Here is a 17,788-nt window from a genome sequence, read left to right on the forward strand (position 1 = left end):
TATTTTGTTGCAGAGTATTTGACAAGCCACCCAGAGCAGAGGAGTGAAGTGCAACATGCAAACTTGCTGCCAGTGACCAGAAGTAAGAGCAGATGTCGACTTTATTTGCATGAGTGAGAACGGAAGAGTGTGTGCATCTGTCCCTATTCCATCAATTAAAGATTAGGACAATTATTCATTTACTTTTCACAGAAACCTCATGTGCATGTAAATATGTACACATGTTTACAGCATCTTGAGCAACTTCGGGGTCTTTGATAATTTTTTGCTGCAAGTTCAACTATAGGCCAACAGTAGCAATACATCACAAGTTCACATAGCACCTGTTCCTCCCAACATCAATGGTCTCTATCAAATATTTCCATTGCGCAATAAATACCTGAGCAGCTGTTCAATAATAAAACAATCCCTAAATATCAATGAGCAGAATGGAATTTCCTCATTTGTTAGGACAAGCTAGAGGACTTAGAAGTGAACTTTTCATCTGTAGACTGGAAAGAAAAACTGAACATAAGTAACACAAACAGAGCAGTACACTTTGAGCTGAAGTTGCTTGTTCGCTTTCGCTGAATCGTCAATCAGTTAAAGCTCAAGCTAAACCCCCGTTCCTCAAGGAGGCAATCCATTCTCACATACACGGACTGGCTTTAATTAAAGCAATTGTCCAACTGAATGGATTTTACAACTACTAGGATTTTAATTGCCGCTTTTCGAGCACTACTCCAGCACCTTGCCAGAGTGCCAGCGTCGGGGCTTAATTAGTGCTTCACGGTTGCGGTGTTTACGCTTTGGGAGGGCCACGTTTAAATATTCACGCCTCGGGTCGAGCGTCTGGCCTCTGTGGCCTCCTAACCAGCCACCTCTGGCTGTCCCCTGGTAGTCCCTCCTGACAACCATTCCACCTTTCCAAGCAAAATTACCCTCGCTACAGAGTTCTCCAATTTAGGTTTTTTTTTGTTGTTGTTGGACATAGGCCAGTGTGAGCAGAAGAGCACTGAATCCTTCACGTTAGTAGAGCAGGCCTTTCTTTGCTTGAACCAACAAAAGCCCACACACACTGCGTGGACAGTAAGTGGGGAGAAGGGAGACTAGAGTCTCTGAAGGCCGAGTGTGTGTGTGTGTGTGTGTGTGTGTGTGGTGAATCAGGAAGGCTAGACAGACGTGGGTCCACTGAAATGGGCTTTATTTTTCACTGTCATTACATGGTTAGAAAAAGAAGCCGAGGATTTTCCCTCCCGTGTGTTTTCGTCTGGCCTCTTCATGGTCCATGATGCCAGCTGAGGTTGTCAACACAATGAACCTGCAGAGAGAAATGACAGTTGGGTTAGAAAGACCAACAGCAACACAATAACTTCACATAAATACACCAGAACCAACAGCACCCTGGAGACAAGCAGAACTTAACGTCCTAAAAACGTTAAGTTCTTGTGATGCTGCAGCGGACTGGCAGGCACTGTGTGGGGGTGTCCCAGTGATTGAGGATAGAACCAGCAGACGATTAACATGCTGGTACCGAAGACATAGCACTGGTATTGCTCTTCCTCCGTACATTACACACATGAGTACTGAATAACCGCATGTGTGCCAAGAAATGGAGGTAACTTTACGTAACATAACATTCTTGATCACTGCTAATACATTCACTTCACATGCACATTATGAAAATTCAATTTGTGGGGAAAAAAATCCAACTTCTACTACTTAAGGGGAAAAGAAAAAAAAGACTTCCCCTTGAAAAAATAAATAAATCCATACATTCTCACCTCAAGACTAAATGCGGACCTATACTTGGATCATAACGTACTAACTAAATGGTGGACCTCCCTATTCACTGCTGCGCCACTGGCACACAGAGGCCATTCAATGTATACACTGAATTCAATCATAACGTATTAAACGGTCAACCTCCCTATTCACTGCTGTGCCACTGGCACAGAGGCCGTTATTGCAAGAGCATCGTCTGCCATCTAGTGCAGGGACCTGGACACACCGATTCCCGACTGACTCGCACCTGTGTGTCAGACTAGCATAAAAACACCCAAACACCCGACCACACAAAGGCTGTCTCAAAAAGCTCCGGGACATTCCGCACCTTCGGTTTAACCACCCACACTGACCAACAAAACACTGTGAAAGATGCCACCATATCACCAACCAACAGTCCAGACAGGTTCACTCAGGGCTAACGCAATGCCACCTGCGGCTACTTCAAATGGGCACCATAGGCAAGGGAGTGCCATCGTCCAGTTTTCAGTGCAAATTTACTGCCAGAGGACACAAACAACTGATTGTGGACAGGGCTACCAGCATCCCACAAGTCAGCAAGCATAGAGATTCACATCCCTTTGGCAAAGCTCTTTTAACACATATGATGAAGTCTCCCAAGTCACAGACAAAACAAGCCAGACTGTTCAACCTCTAAGTAGTCAACTTTAGAAGGCCTTCAGACACCTAAACATGATTCAAATATCCCGGTTGACTGGTATCTGCAAAACTAACAAGTTCCTGAGATTCTCTCGAAATGAACACCCCTATGAAATGTTTCTGCATAGTGGACAATTTTAACCTTGATGGAACCAAAAGCTATTGTGCCCACCCAGCCTATCCAGGATTCTCTGAAAAGTCGACTAACCGCGATACACACACCGCCCCAGAATGCCTTCACCAATCATTACTCGTTCATAATGGAGTGCAGCTGTAAAGCCGCTGACAGTCATTCTAAACTATTAAATGCCATTCTCTTGAACCTCATGTCACTCACAAAGGACTTTCAGACTGAATGCTTTCCATCCAGGCTTAAGCCCTATTCGCACGGGATTAGTATTACCTGTGGACCTCTGGTCATTTTCAAATTATCGCCCCTCCTCTGTGTTACTTGCAGCGCATTCGCACGGGATAAGCAAAGTCTGTTAATTACTCTATTTTCACTGACATTACACCCGGATATGTCGTATGCTAACGTCCGAAAACAACGCAGAAAGTAGAAAAGATATGCAATTGCAATGGCAATCACTGAGATGCAGATTCGCACGGGATTAGTATTATCACCGGACGTCTGTGTTTGGCGAAATACAGTAGGTAATTTGCGGCGGAATTTTTACTTTACAAATTACAGACATGGCACATTCGCACGGGACTAAGATCTCAGGCATTCTCCGCAATTATCACAAATCACCAAAGGTCCACAGGTAATACTAATCCCGTGCGAATAGGGCTATATTCTACATAGCTACATGCATCAACTCCCAACCACAGCTGCAGATTACTGGCAAAGTCTGATGACTTCTATAATCAACTCAATTCAACTATAAGGGTAGGTCAGAATGCCATTACTTGCTCATGCTTTCTGATTGAACTGTCAGACAAGCAAAAACACACCAATGTGGCCATTCCTAACCTGTCCTTTCTAATTAGCCAGATATCAATTATATGCACACCTGGTCTTTCCAGGCATCATCTTTGGCATTTAAATAGGTTGTTGATATTTGGTAAATACATCAGGCCTGTTTTGTCCCCAGTACTGAGATCAAGCTGGTCAGTAATGCAGCTCACTGTTAGGGATCACCTTTCTTGGCACTAACTTTAAAGTTAAGTGGCAATCATGTACCATTCTTCTCTACCTTGAACACACCATATGGGACCTTACGTATCCACTGAACTTCTCTAGCGTTTCAGGTTAAGCACTACACATCTTGCAAAACAAAAGCATCTTCCAAGTCACTCAGGTGAATTGACGTTCATATCATAACTAGAGCAAATAAGGCTACATCCACAACTGCTGTTTTAGTTAAAAAAACGTAAAAAAAGATACTCCGTTCTCATGCACATTTGCACTTTCCAAATATGTCCGTAGTGGACCTGAAACAGGAGAGGGGGCACCTAAAGCTCAGATCAAATGATCATTCACTTCAAAGTCTGTATTGTGAAGTTCAGAATTTTGTGATATTTAATATAATGCAAGTCAAAGTGAGTAATGGAGAGTCAAGAAGCAGACAGGCAATGTCTTATGGTATTGGTTTAAATACCTAGTGTAACTGTTATTTTGCACTATGGTTGAAAATAAAAAATGTGAATTACAAAAAGAAGCAGACAGGCAAGGTCCAATCAAGAAGGCGAAACGAAGTTCATACGTCATTGTCCTCAGATATTTGCTGATTCGCTGTGCACAATTCCGGAAATTTCAAATGAATACAGGCGGAGCGTTCTTTCATACGGATACGTTTCAGGAGTAGTGTAGGTGAGGTGAAAATGCAAGAAAGAGAAAACTGAAGTGTGGATGTAGTGCCAGTTAGATTTGCAGCCATCAAACACTCACCCAAACTGTCTTGAGGGCAGCAGGTTGTTCTGCCACTTTTCCAAATCCTTCAGCTGGACATCAAATCGCGGGCTAATGACACCACACTGCAACATAAGCATTTCAAAAGTAGAGATCAGAGGGAGCAGAAATTGCATATATCCACCGTGAAATGAGCACAACTAATCATGACCTTGTCAAGATCAAGATCTTGTCACATTTCAGCAGACTGGCTGGTGGGAACTGTGTAGGGGTGTCCCAGCGATTGAGGATAGAACCAGCAGACGATGAACATGCTGGTACCGAAGACATAGCACTGGTATTGCTCTTCCTCCGTACATTACACACATGAGTACTGAATAACCGCATGTGTGCCAAGAAATGGAGGTAATTGCTTACACAATATAATATTTATCACATTAATCACTGCCAATATATTCACTTGATATGTACAATATATGAACACCCAATTATGAAAAAAGTGTTGGAGCTATTGAATGTTGGCATAATTCAGATTTTATTTACAGTAATGGTAAATTAACTGCTTTCACATAACGCTTTTCTACTAGCCTGGAAAAATCTACACTCAATCACAAATTCAATAGTCTGGTGACCCATGATTGGGATTCCTTTCCAACAGCTGCATTGTGATGGACGCCAACTTTGAAATCATTGGAACAGCCTTACCAATCACATTGATCAGCAATTCTAACGTTACTTCTTACGTCGACTTTACAAACTGAGAATAAACAGCATCAAAAGTCAGGAAAATGTATGTGGGGGTCTACCTTTGCTGTAAATAAATGTCTGCATTTTTCGCAAACTGTGTTTTTTGATGTCTGCTGGTGTGGCAGCTACTGTACATTGCTAATTGGTCTGACATTTTCCTTGTCTGAGGGTATCATTAGTGAATTATCATGCCCCTAAACTAGTATCTCTGAAAGGAGATTTAGGATGGGCAGGCTACTTTTCACTCCTCTACTGAACACTCCAAGCACTTTACAATTTCGTTCCTCACTTTAACCCATTCATTTATTCACCGATGGCAGAGGCTGCCATGCAAGGCACCAACCTGCACATCAGGAACAGTTCAAGTTTCAGTTTCTTGCTCAAGGACACTACAACAGGGCAAGGAGGAGCCAGGCTTTAACTGCTGGTTGCCCAACGACTCCTGTACCTACTGAGCCACTGCCACTCGCATTTTTAGTGACTACTAACAGAATCTGTTCAATACTATAGAAACAGGGACATCATAAAATAACGCCTTACCTTGTTCAACCTGCCTGTGAGGTTCACTACGATCTTGCCAGCTCTGTGATCATCAATGATCTCAAACTCGCCAATGTAACCTGAAATCATGAACACAAGTCGATTAAATAATTGAATGCATGTCCACTACCTTCAAAAGTAGTAGAAGACAACTACAAAGAAATTCAGCAGCTTCAAGCAATTGACAATCAGGAAGATACTGACATTCAATGCTTCAGACTTCCATGTCATCCGCTGACAACCAAGAATACTTATGTCCAACACTTCAATGCAGTTTCCAAGTTGTGCCCAGGTCTGCACAACTTGTACAATAACGGATGATCATGACTAGTGAATGTTAGCTTTACAGGTGATCATTCAAAGGGTCACTCACCATGCTTCATCATGACGGTGAGGAAGCGCACTATGACTTTGGAGCAGGGTCTGAGGAGGACCTGGCGTTTCCCACGTTTCTCGGCATTGTTGATGCTTTTCAGCGCATCTGCGAGTACGTTCATACGCACCATGATGCCTGCAGAGAAAGATCACGACTGTTAACGGTACAAGATTACCACACTGGGGACCCACATACAGACAATAACCGTGGAGTTCAGGGTAGCCTAACCGGGCCTAGGAGGCTACACTGTATCCACAAAATGTCAACAAGCGGAAAGACAAGCTAAATGGCTGTTAAAACATGATATACAGACTACTCCATGCCAGCGACTAATTGGGCCTTCTACCCACCCGACCGGTAACGAATATGTTCAAGAAACTAAACGAGTGCCAGATTTCGTTGAAGAGTTACCATGGCTGAGTTAGCGTTTGTGTTAGCCAGATAGCTAATGATGGTTATAGCTTTAGTTCAACGTAACTGATGAGTGATCAGATCAGTTAGCTACTTGGCTTGCCAGGCGAACTACTACAACATGATTTAATTGGTTTATAAATAACCATTCGCACCAAAGTCCCTGGAGTCTGTAGTTCAGAGTGGTAGCAGGCTAAACACGTTGCGAATATCAGTGAAACCATAGCACGAGCACATACCGCCCGTACACAGGACACTGTGCTTTAGCTTGTAGGCAGAAGTTCTCAGACAATTACTTGGAGACGGGAGGGTCAATCCAAATAAATCGAATTAATGTTGGGGATTTCAGATGTTTGTAAATTGTTTTAAGTCCAAGTACAGCCACAAATAAGACGGATGGCATAGATATTACATAGATTTAAGGAGGATGGTAGAACAGAATTGCCTTACCGGTTCTGCAATATGGCGGAAAGAGGAAGGAAAGGAAATTCGCGGTGCGATTTGGGAAATATGAACTCTCGCGCGAGCGCGCGAGTGACAACCTGTTCTGTTATGCGCACTGCAGCCATGCAAATCCAAAAGATAAAAACACGCACATAGTGAATAATATAGGCTACTGTTGATGTTTAAACTGTTTGAACTATGGATCTCGTGAGATTTGTATAATGTGATCTGTGTATGTGTAATGCTATAGTAGCGGGAACTTCATATATACCGACGCAAACTTTCATTTGACTCGTACACACACACAACGTATCCCAATTAACTAATAGGCTACCACTACGAATATAGCACAAAATATGGATTCAATTAGGTGAAAAAATATGTCCGTATCATGTGTTGTCAACCTGAAAACGGGGTTAATTTTACATGCATGGGAAATTGTGTACTGTAACCATAACAACATATTCTACTCATGAGGGTAAGAGCAGAGCACTCATCTTCTATTCGAAATGATCAGTAGTTAAAGGCTATCCGTTGACATTTTTTTTTTTTTTTACATTAAACTGTGATATGAACTCATACATTAACATCCATGTCAGAATATACGTAACAATACGGCTGTCATAGTCCAATTTTCCACCTGAGTGCGGGGTCTTGTCAGATAGATGATGGTTTACTTGCTAGCTAGCCTCCAGCGGTGGTGACATGGCAGTAGAGTACTTAGGATAACTTGGATAGCTTGTCCACGACCTCTAGGCAAGAAATGGCCCATTTGCAACAAGAACCGAACGCCAACCCTAGGCCATCTGCTCAGAGACCAGCGGTGCGTCCCATGCATGAAACCACCCTCACACTGAAAGATTCAGCAGACACGAATTATACCACCGTCATGGCTGAGGTGAGACACTGGTAACATGATTATTGTGCACACCGCCTTTGGTCATGCATAATCGAATCAAGCCAATACACTAGAAGTAGTTTATTTCATAAATAGATACATATGATGTAGACTAGGCATATCACATACCGGTATGTACGTTCCTCCTCCTTTTTGTCAACTCTAGAGCTACAGTGGGCGAGACACCAGAGGACAACCACTGATATTTTCCTTCAGAGATCCACAGTTTCCCTCCCAGCATGACAGGAAGTTGGACCTCAGCAATACAATAGCTACTTACACAGCAACGCATAGCAGGGACGTCCACTCTCCTAAGGACATAATTCCGGTCTGAGCTGTACTATCTCATGATTTTACATTAAAATATTAAGCTCTTTAATGCTGTGCAATATTTGCGGCATTTCTTCGAAGGTCATGTTTTTTTAGTAGCCTAGGCCTGTTTGTATCGCGCATTACTGTAGTTACGATGCATAGGCAGTAGATGGCAGTATGTACCAATTGTATACAGAGCCAAGTAGGCTCTGATTTTATATTGCTGACTGGGGAGAAAACTCAGTAACATCAAGGCAGATTTGGAGGAGGTTTAAGGCCAGAGCACTAGCCATACACAGACATAACAAGCAAAAAAAAAAAAAGAATTATGTTATCGAGACTGGAATAATAGAGCATACTGGTAACTTGAATTCATAGCTTTACTTGCTGGTGATAGAATTATATGTAGTATCCCTCCACCATACAGCACAACGTTCTGTACAACAGCAGGATGAGGAATTGGACCCGCAGTCATGAAGGCTTGGCTATGAAAGAGGTCACCAACCCCACTGGGTCAACCCTGTTCAGGAGCAGTTACCATGACAACCATCAGAACCCCAGCTCGAGCATCGGCCATGGAGTCACCTCAATGGGTCGTCCCACTGCCTGGCACAGTCATGACATTCTCACAGGTGCACCACGACTCCTCTTGTTAACAAACACTTAATAGATTCCATCTCTCTCTCACACCCATAGAAGATGCTTATAGTTTGAGATAGCGGTTATAGTGGGAGCACTCAAGTCTCCTTCACAGCTTGTTCTTGATGTCACAACCACAATGACACATCCTGGTCATGGCATTCTTCTCACTGGTGATGTTTGCCAAGTAACAGCATTTGGCCACACACAGGATTTTTGTGTGAGACATTTGACTTCTACAGAATGCAAAACATGTCCAGAACAATCCCGTTTCATAGACCCCCTCAACACAATAGGCCTAAAATGCATCCTTTGGATGGGGTCCTGGTTGCATGAGGTGCAGTATGGCCAGTGACTGACCATTTTGTGGTTTCTCCAGGAGAGGACAAGAGACCTGCAGGCCCAGGAAAACCTAAGACCACCAGAGACGATTCCCTGCGGGCACAGCGGCGCTGGGAGACAGACAGCAGTGCCCTTAGACTGTACTGATCATTCAGGGCCGCTGAAGGGTGAACGACAAAAGCCAACTGGAGTGCCAACAAAGGCCTGACGTGTGGGCAATCAGCAGCGTATGGGATTCTAACATTCAGTCATTGGTATATACCAAAGTAGAGACATCAGACTCTCAATATAGATACAGCACATTAAAAAAACAAATAAATAAATCAATCAAGTGTTAATACACCAAACCCTAAACTCATGTGCCAGTGTGTGTTGGGTGATCGATCAGTCATCTGTTTGTATGGAGTCAGTGGTTTTGTCATAATTATTCCCTTTTCTTACCAATCAGTTTGTAATATGTGTAGTTTTATAGGATGTTCCCAGGACTGGCCAAAGGGCACCATTATGGGTAATCTGCACCCATAATAATTTAGTAATTACACTGTATGCTAAGATAGTGGACACAAATAAATCAAACTCAAGGTCTCCATTCTTAAACCAGACTTTATTAATTTCATAGTCCTCAAAAAGAAAGTAAAAGATAAATAAAGGAGCAAGAGAAGAGAGAGAGAAAAAGGACAGATGAAAATTTGAATGAGGTAAAACATAGATAAGACATAGGAGACAAAAAGGGAACAGGTAACATATTTACATTGGTGACCTGAACGAGTGTGAGCATTGCAGAAGCTTCAATTGGGATCTCAGGCGAGATCCAAACAGTGAACAGTACAGCAGTGAACTCTCAAACACACCACCCACACCACACATGGACAGCTTTGAACTCCAGTTTCATCTAGTTTTCAGTGCAATTATTAAAAAAAAAAAAAAAAAAACGATATCAGGCAACTATAGCAGTCAACCTTACTAGGTAGACAGAATATCTGTTTCATAGCCATCCAGAAGACAAAGCTAAGGCTACTGTCCATGGTTTTTAAAAAAGCACATGTCTTTTTAAAGGGTCATCTAGGCATATTCTGTTCAAGGTTCCATACTGCTCTATGTAGTTGCCTTCCATGCTTAAAGAAATGGGAATGGCTTTGAAAAAAAAAAAAGAGCATTACGAAAAAGAAAACAAAAAGGATAAAATTCACAGATTTCCAAAAGACCGATATTGTAAAACCAAATAATTGTGCCTAACACAAGACGTGATCTGAACTATTTAGAGAAGGGGTGGGACAGCAGGCAGCAAACAGAAACCCAATGTGACGGCTGCATGCATGTGCAAATCCTCAAAGTCAGCACAACCCACCAGAAGACGAGAGCCGGACTGTGGCTGCAGCCGGGCTCTGGTAGAGAGCTTTCAAATTGGTCTTAATCTGAGCGGATACGTAGGGTGGGGGAGCGCGGCATCGCTTATTTCAGCTTCAACTTTCAGTAACTCTTCCCTCTGGCACTGTCAACTTTCCTTCATTACTCGTTCTTCTTCTCCTTCTGTTTCAACAGCTTGTTGATCTCCCTCTTAGCCATGCCGGCGTACTTGGAGATGATTCCGTGCTGGTTGAGACCAGGCAGCAGCAACAGGAAGCTCACTGGGAAGAGACAGAACACACATTTCACACGGGACATTCTGGAAGGACATGTGGGCAGTCTTTTGCACTTTAAGAAACCTCACCAGAGCATCAACAGTCAAACTAATACATGCAATCATTAAAATTAAGGCGAGGAGAGGAGTTGAGAGCTTGTGGCATGTTGGAATGGGTTATGAGAACAATGTGAACGCATGACAAGATAAGAGCAGTCTATGGAGAACAAGGAGAGGCACAAAGGGGTAAGTGACTATCATAGGTATGTAAAGGCCAGACTGAATGACTGCCTGCAGGAGAAAATCAGATGAAGTATTACTTGTGCCGAGACATGGCTATGAAACAAGCGGAATGCCCTGAAGCGCTTCTCTCTGTTGGCTTCACAAACAAGCCATTAAGAGCTGCTGCTAAACCCTTTAAGGACAGTTTAAGAGGCACTTTCGCCTGTCCAATTTCAGGCTCTCCTAAGGGCTCTCTGCTTCTTTGTAGCAGAGCCATGTCAAACTACATGGAGGCCCATTATATTTTACCTCAGCATGCCAATCTGTAGTTGAACGTAGCCCTTGTTTTTACCTGAGACCGTTTCAAATCAAGTGGTCAGCTCATGCAATGCCACAGAGGATTATCGGTTACACCTTGTTTACACTTAAGACTAAATTAAGTCTTGATAAGCTCCAACCTTTCCTCTTAAAGGGACAGAAAGTTCAACCAGAAGTGAATTCTTTCAGACCCTGATCCTGACGAATAAAGCTTTAATTTGTCTAGGAGATCTGTGGCTTGGCTTGGGACTTAATACTGTAGATTAAGTCCCATCACAGGGAACAATCGATAACAGGACTGTAGTGGTGTGGATTATTTAATATTGGTGAAAAAGCAAAGAAATCACCATAGTTTTGCTGTTTAACATTACCATAATGAAAGTCTGAACCATGGCCCAACTTCAGAGATAGACAAGTTTACAAGTTTACATTTTCAAACACCACGTTTCACATTTGGTTGTTCCAGGGACTGCTGTCCCTTCTCTGCCATCTCTCCCCCCTGCAGCATAGCATACCGCCGGCCAGCACACAAAACCAAACATACAGTTTGCATAGTTGGTTGTGGTGTTGTAACCAACACAGTGCACACACTTCCGAGTGCTTGCGGACAAGGTTTCAAATTTACTTTGTGCACACACAGTTCCACACACATCCAAGATATCCAACACAGGCACTGATGTCTACAGTCTCCCACTGGGGCTCTAATGAGGTAAGAGTGCTGTATTTTTGGACTCTTAACAGTGACCTCCTTTCATGTCCTCATTAGAGTGGCCCGTTTCTTTTCTGCCCATTTCCTTCACTTCACAGCATCAACACTATGGGTAGTTCCAGCGCAGACCAGGAAGCTAAGGTTCACACTTCTAGCTCTCACCAGTCCCCACACAGAAACACTCAAACCTGTGACTTGCAGTAACAGGACTAGGCACATTGTTTCATACGACTTGGTGTGCGACTGAGCCGAACGACAAGATTTGCTAAACACATTCCGTCTGACCACGGGGTCAGAAAATTTGTTCGGAATCATAGGCCCAGAGGAACCAAATGGCTTTTCACAGAGGAGGGAGAAGGAAAAACTATTCCAAGAATGCCCTTAGCTTTTATTTTTTTCAGGCTTACAGAGAGAGAGAGAGAGAGAGAGAGAGAGAGAGAGAGAGAGAGAGAGAGAGAGAGAGAGAGAGAGAGAGAGAGAGAGAGAGAGAGAGAGAGAGAGAGAGAGAGAGCGCGCTAAGAAACAAAGTTATGCAAGGCCGACATTTAACAAACGAGCATTATAACTCAAATATGCTGCCACATCTGCATGACCCATTGCTCTGACTGTCAAACATTCACATGCAGCAGATAACCAGAACACACACAGCTCTGACTCACCGATCAGATAAGTCAGGAAAAGGTTGTGGACTTGCTGTCCGATCCAGGCCACTGCCACCAGGCTACTAATGACTGACAGGAAGTACTGGAGAGAGAAGACAAACAGATGAACAATTACGTCACAGAAAAAAACAAAAAAAAACAAAACAGGAACCACTCTGAGGAACACCAGGATTCTATCATGTGAATCACAGCCCTATTTCCCCCAGCGAGTTCTTGCACATAAGCCTCATCAGCTGACTACTTGCACAACCGAGGGGTGGGGGGGGGACGGGAAAATCTCATTACACAAATCGGGGCCGATTTGACTCGAAAATTAAATTGTATCCGAAATGGTCATTATCATTATTTGAATACTGGAGGGAATTAGGGCGAAATGAAAGTCATTCTGCTCATTTACACACTAATGAATAGAACGTGAAAGGGGTTGGCACCAACACTGAGGACCAATCTACAGGAAGGCTCATCAAATGTCAACCACTCAATGAACTGTGAAAGGGGATCAAAATGAAATCTGATGGCTTGATTGAGACTAGGCCTATGAATGGAGACGTTTGTGCAGGAGCAGACGTCTGGCTACCATCTTGGGCTTTTCTTCCTTGAGGGCAAAGAGGCGCTTCCACCAGCCAAGGACACGACGCTGAGTCTTCACCAGGTTGCTGCAGATCTCGTGGAAGCGCTGTTGCTGCTCCGTCGTCCTGGGGACACATGAGAAGACGGACACTCCATTCAGCACTTAAGGCCACATATTGATTACACAAGTAGACACAAGAACTACAACCTCAGCGCAAAGTTACATTCTAGACTTCAAGAGAGATACTAAAGAATTGCTTGTAGGTACAAGCAACTACACATCTGTTATGCATGCAAATTCGTATGGTAGGAGCAGGCTTCACTCCGTCTCGTGTTTCTTTTCAGAGTGCTTGGCCAAACTGTTAACTCAGAAAAGGAAAAAGGTCGCACTTTGCACATAAACGTGTTTTATTGCACAGAGAAGTTTCAGCTTAGCGCCTTCCTCACTTTCTTCATATCAGCTAATCAATATGAAAATGTGCACATCACGTTTAGAAAGCAGTGAACTTAAAACAGACATCTTTTGTACAGCGGCAATATGAGAGATTCATAAACAAAGGAATAATCTCAGGATTTACAAGCTTGGGTTCTTCTGAACAAACGTAGTACACCAGCAACTAGTTAGCCATGTAACTGGCTTGACAAGCTTAATGCCCACCGGCTAGGGGCTGCCAGCTGAGAGCCCTGGGTTGGGTGGGGGAGGGGGGATGAACTGTGCTTAGGCACCACTTCTAATAAAAGGACACTAAATGCAACCCCACACTGGGAACAGCCCCATACGGCTCAAGGGCAAAAAAATAATTCTGCCACGCTCTAAAATAAGCTGAGCGGGTCCTTCTCATGGGCGTGAGGAGTGGACAGCGCAGAGACCTTGCCCAGCCCTGCTGCTGTGCGACCATGGGGGAGGGGCAAGACAAGCGCTGCTGAGCGCATTACTGCTGAGTCAGGGTGTGATGCTGGGCTGAGCCCTGACACCAGACACACAGTACCAACTGCTGTCTGTCACCCAATACAGCCTGGAGCTCTGGCAGTAGGGTGGCAGGTTGGGCCATAGAGACAGAGGTGGAAATGGAATTTGAAGTGACCACAAGACTGACCCGATCAGCTGAACTACATGGGGAGACACCACAAGGGTGGGGGGGTGGGGGGTCTAGCTCAACAAGGTGGAGGGGGTGCATAGATCAAAAAAAGTTTCCAAACTGGCTTAGTAACTGGTCACATTTGTCTGATCTGGTTTATGGCCAGATGACACCCTTCAAGGGTTTGAGGATATGTTTGTTAAGACATGCTTTGCCAGTCACTCGGTTAGACTATTTGAGGCACGTCTCTATATACTTTCAGAACAGCTCACTCAAAGGCGGCGAAACCATGTACCTGACATTCTGCACATCTTAGCCATGTTTCGAGTCTCCTAAAATGTATCTACAGGTATTTCTGTACCTGACTGACAGATGGAGGTGTGCCCTCTCCCTCACTGCAAGACCACTCACCACTTGTTGGAGCCGAAGACTCTTGGAGCAAGAGTGGGCACCAGATAGTCAGCCAGGCACATGATCATCACTGTGCAGGACAGTCCAGTCAGCACGGAGGGGTCCAAGTAGTAGATCAGCCTGCCAGTGGGACAGAAGAGAGGGGACATCAAGCCCATATCAGATGAAGCTCACACCAGAGGTGAGACCGGGACACGTCAAGTAGCATGATTAAGTGATCCAGACCACAAAGCTATAACCCATAGCAGTGCATATGTGTGTGTGTGTGTGTGTGTGTGTGTGTGTGTGTGTGTGTGTGTGTGTGTGTGTGTGTGTGTGTGTGTGTGTGTGTGTGCCATGTTCAACTACAGAATTTGTGGTGTACCTCAATGCATAATAGATGAAGACAAAGTGGGCCTATCTATAGACCTCAGAGCTGAGTAGCAGCATTAAATTAATCCAACCCCACCCTTTGTCCATTGCACATCTTGATAAGGGAGGTCCTTTCTCTCAAGGACTCAAAAATGCAATACGTAGTCAATCTAAGGATCTAACACTAGGAGTGGTCTTGAAGGCATCTGACTAATGTAGCCTGATGACTTAATTATCTGAAAGCATAGATGAAGCATTCTACACACGTCACACTTGCACTGAATTCTGCTGACTCAGCCTCTGAATGGCTGATGGCTTTCCCAACAGTCTAGGTGAAAGGTCAAGACATGTCATCATGTATGAGTACAGGGAAGAGTCCTCGTTGTCACTCCAAAAGCCCTTTAAGCTGTAGACATCTTACTGGGATCATCAGTCAATGCCCTGATAATGCTTTTCAGCAGTGTCAAAAGTGCACCTATGCTCACATGAAGGACAGTGGGGGCACCCAGACACGAAATAGTTATCTACTATTGAATGGCAGATGAATTTGGTCATTTGTCTGTCAATATCTGGTAAGTATCCACATTTTAAAAAGCTAATATCAAATGCTGTCAAGATTGTCAGAAGTGACGGTGCTGTGCCTCTATGCAGGACTGTGTGTGCGTGTGTGTGTGTGAACTCACGTGAAGAGGACAGTGGTGACACCTATCAGAACTCCAGGGAACCATGGCTTCTCCCAGCGCAGGACCTGGTCCCCTGCCAAGATCACCTCCCCCCATCCCTGCAACTGCTCCTCAAGCTGCGCAGTCTCCTGAGCCTGTGAGGTCAAAGGATATACACAAACACATTAACACATTTTTAAAGGAGCATTCATTTCTTGGGTTTTTTTCAGAGAGGGAGGCAGAAAGAGAAAGATTAGTAATTTATGTTTAGATGGTTTTGATAGGATGCTTCTCTCTGGCTATGATAGTAGTGCTATAATTGCAGCAGAGCTCCCTTTCTTGAGGTCGCCTGGGCAACATTATCATGCCTCCAATTAAAACACGGATAGGGTTTCCTGTGCAAAGAGGATGGGGGGTTTCCGTGCTGTGCATAGTTTAGCTTGAGCTCAGATACGTGGTTTCAAATGCGCCACATTCGGACACATGAAAGGAAATTAAAAACCACAAGAAAACACATTTTAACATGTGGCTGTTGCTTTTTAATACACATAATTAAACTGCACAAAGTAGTGATGGAAATTGTTTAGAAGGCAAAGAGTACCCTGACGCCAAAGCGATCACCCACATTCGTGGATATGCAGCTAGATATCCTGCAAGTTCTGTTGTGTAACAGTTCTGTAACAATGAATCATTGTATTAACAAAAAAAAACCTTGGCAAAATGGCTGTGGCTTTTGCACAAAATAACGTTACAATCCAAGGCGTCTTAACCATCGATGACATTATCAATACACAATTGGACAACCTACCAACAAATGATACATCAACATTGTAGCATTTCAGAGGTCAAATACCAAGACAAAGCTACCCTGGGCAGGCGTAACCAATTAATTAAACGAAAAGGACACAGCTCTACTGTACTATGCTTTGCTTTTTTCGGCTAACGTTACTCAAACTAGCTAATGAAACTGCGTGAGTTACATGTGTCTGAGGTCTGTGTTCTAAGGCCAGTAGCCGCTAACGATGACAGCAACGACTTGTCAAGTAGCTATTTAATGCTAGCGAACAACACACTAAAATGGGAGGCGTTAGCATTTTTATTTCGGCGTGGATGGTTGTCTCGCAGTAGGCAAATGAAACTAGGAAGCTAAACAGACGAAATCGTAATAAGATTAATAATCGTCCTGAGCTATTGCATTACGGCACTATCGACATGAATCACATTGTTTAATAAACGTCACCTGCCGTTACTTAGCTAATTATGTAAATTACCGTGGTTGGTGTGCATGGCACATATTCAGCAAACCACCCAACGGCATTGTTTGATAATGGCTACATCCAGCTAGCAATGTTGTGAATTGTACGGCAAGTTAGTTCACTGAAACTTGCAAATTCAGTCAAAGAAACGCCTGGGCCATAACGTTAACTAGCTCGACGTTAAGTAGGCTAACTTAACCTACCTTGGATAGCTAGTAAACGGATTGTCTCGCCATAAAAGTTGGCTAGCTAGCAGCCAGCTAACGTTAGCGGTGGCAAATAAGGTTAACAATAACGTGCTAACATAATAACACAATATTACAATACTATTAAGTTAACTCCTAATGTTCACATGTACCAAGACACCGCCAAGAATACACAACTGTCTAAGGAACATATTATATATTATGAAAATAAAGTTCAACATACCGTTTACAACGCTAAGCTTAACGCTACAGTTAAAACGCTGTTCTGTTAGCTAGACTCTACCGATGCGCAAATTACACACTTACAATTATAACATTGCTTGAACCCTTAACGCCTAAGTCACGGTTAACAGTTAATTGCAAAGTACTGATACTTACAATAAGATTTGCGCTTTTGTTGTCGCCTTCTGCCATAGCGTACACCTATGTGGTCCAATGTCTTTAATGCAAATCCTGTCCACTTCAGTTGCACTGTCACTGCACACAGCTCCCACCACTCTGCTCCGTCAATTCGAGAAGCATTGACCGTTAACGGGAGGATGTTTTTATGCCAAACAGGACACCAGACAAAGCGCAATGCCCTGTGGGAAGTGTAGTTGAGACACAATTGTGATGTTGGCTAAAATTAAAATAACCACACCACACATATTGTATTGAAACTCACTGATAAAGTTATTTCTCATTCATATGCAATCATCTTGTCCCGGGTAGGCCGAGCTATGCTTAATTATATAAG

The 17,788-nt window shown here is 43.6% G+C and overlaps 3 protein-coding genes and 2 non-coding genes across 6 annotated transcripts; 1 reads left to right on the plus strand and 4 right to left on the minus strand.

Moving 5' to 3' along the window:
* Window positions 1-1,166: 1,166 nt before the first annotated feature.
* Window positions 1,167-6,917, minus strand: rps15a (ribosomal protein S15a). Its single transcript, XM_062532682.1, has 5 exons — window positions 6,801-6,917; window positions 5,937-6,074; window positions 5,564-5,643; window positions 4,316-4,401; window positions 1,167-1,300 (listed from the first exon to the last, which is right to left on the minus strand). Exons 2-5 carry the CDS (start codon window positions 6,067-6,069, stop codon window positions 1,207-1,209), a joined length of 393 nt encoding a protein of 130 aa, XP_062388666.1. The 5' UTR covers window positions 6,070-6,074; window positions 6,801-6,917; the 3' UTR covers window positions 1,167-1,206.
* LOC134077660 (small nucleolar RNA SNORA57) lies at window positions 1,462-1,598 on the minus strand. Its single transcript, XR_009938706.1, has one exon. It is a non-coding gene; the product is annotated as a small nucleolar RNA SNORA57 (small nucleolar RNA).
* On the minus strand, window positions 4,546-4,682 carry LOC134077662 (small nucleolar RNA SNORA57). Its single transcript, XR_009938707.1, has one exon. It is a non-coding gene; the product is annotated as a small nucleolar RNA SNORA57 (small nucleolar RNA).
* Window positions 6,918-7,557: 640 nt separating the features above from the next.
* Window positions 7,558-9,339, plus strand: LOC134077214 (uncharacterized). 2 transcript variants are annotated; one of them, XM_062532683.1, is made up of 4 exons: window positions 7,558-7,692; window positions 7,859-8,020; window positions 8,432-8,636; window positions 9,023-9,339. In XM_062532683.1, the coding sequence occupies exons 1-4, from the start codon at window positions 7,558-7,560 to the stop codon at window positions 9,130-9,132; spliced, it is 612 nt and encodes a 203-aa protein (XP_062388667.1). In that variant the 3' UTR covers window positions 9,133-9,339. The 2 variants fall into 2 exon arrangements, with proteins under 2 accessions (XP_062388667.1, XP_062388668.1); XM_062532684.1 differs by lacking the exon at window positions 7,859-8,020.
* A 231-nt stretch (window positions 9,340-9,570) lies between these two features.
* Window positions 9,571-17,587, minus strand: arl6ip1 (ADP-ribosylation factor-like 6 interacting protein 1). Its single transcript, XM_062532685.1, has 6 exons — window positions 17,431-17,587; window positions 15,612-15,745; window positions 14,578-14,697; window positions 13,095-13,212; window positions 12,515-12,599; window positions 9,571-10,613 (listed from the first exon to the last, which is right to left on the minus strand). The coding sequence occupies exons 1-6, from the start codon at window positions 17,464-17,466 to the stop codon at window positions 10,495-10,497; spliced, it is 612 nt and encodes a 203-aa protein (XP_062388669.1). The 5' UTR covers window positions 17,467-17,587; the 3' UTR covers window positions 9,571-10,494.
* Window positions 17,588-17,788: the final 201 nt, after the last annotated feature.

This window comes from Sardina pilchardus, chromosome 3 (assembly GCF_963854185.1).
Source record: "Sardina pilchardus chromosome 3, fSarPil1.1, whole genome shotgun sequence".
In the NCBI taxonomy this organism is placed as follows: Eukaryota; Metazoa; Chordata; class Actinopteri; order Clupeiformes; family Clupeidae; genus Sardina; species Sardina pilchardus.

What these genes read in the sequence shown, in the direction of transcription:
- rps15a (XM_062532682.1), bottom strand. Translation starts at nt 6,069, where the DNA reads ATGGTGCGTATGAACGTACTCGCAGATGCGCTGAAAAGCATCAACAAT. An exon ending in CACCGTCATGATGAAGCATG is followed by an intron (nt 5,644 to 5,936) that starts GTGAGTGACCCT and finishes TCATGATTTCAG; the next exon opens with GTTACATTGGCGAGTTTGAG. An exon ending in CTGCCCTCAAGACAGTTTGG is followed by an intron (nt 1,301 to 4,315) that starts GTGAGTGTTTGA and finishes TTCTCTCTGCAG; the next exon opens with GTTCATTGTGTTGACAACCT.
- LOC134077214 (XM_062532683.1), top strand. Translation starts at nt 7,558, where the DNA reads ATGGCCCATTTGCAACAAGAACCGAACGCCAACCCTAGGCCATCTGCT. An exon ending in ATACCACCGTCATGGCTGAG is followed by an intron (nt 7,693 to 7,858) that starts GTGAGACACTGG and finishes TGTCAACTCTAG; the next exon opens with AGCTACAGTGGGCGAGACAC. An exon ending in CAGTCATGACATTCTCACAG is followed by an intron (nt 8,637 to 9,022) that starts GTGCACCACGAC and finishes TGGTTTCTCCAG; the next exon opens with GAGAGGACAAGAGACCTGCA.
- arl6ip1 (XM_062532685.1), bottom strand. Translation starts at nt 17,466, where the DNA reads ATGGCAGAAGGCGACAACAAAAGCGCAAATCTTATT. An exon ending in GTCACCACTGTCCTCTTCAC is followed by an intron (nt 14,698 to 15,611) that starts GTGAGTTCACAC and finishes TCCCACTGGCAG; the next exon opens with GCTGATCTACTACTTGGACC. An exon ending in AGGAAGAAAAGCCCAAGATG is followed by an intron (nt 12,600 to 13,094) that starts GTAGCCAGACGT and finishes TTCTCTCTCCAG; the next exon opens with TACTTCCTGTCAGTCATTAG.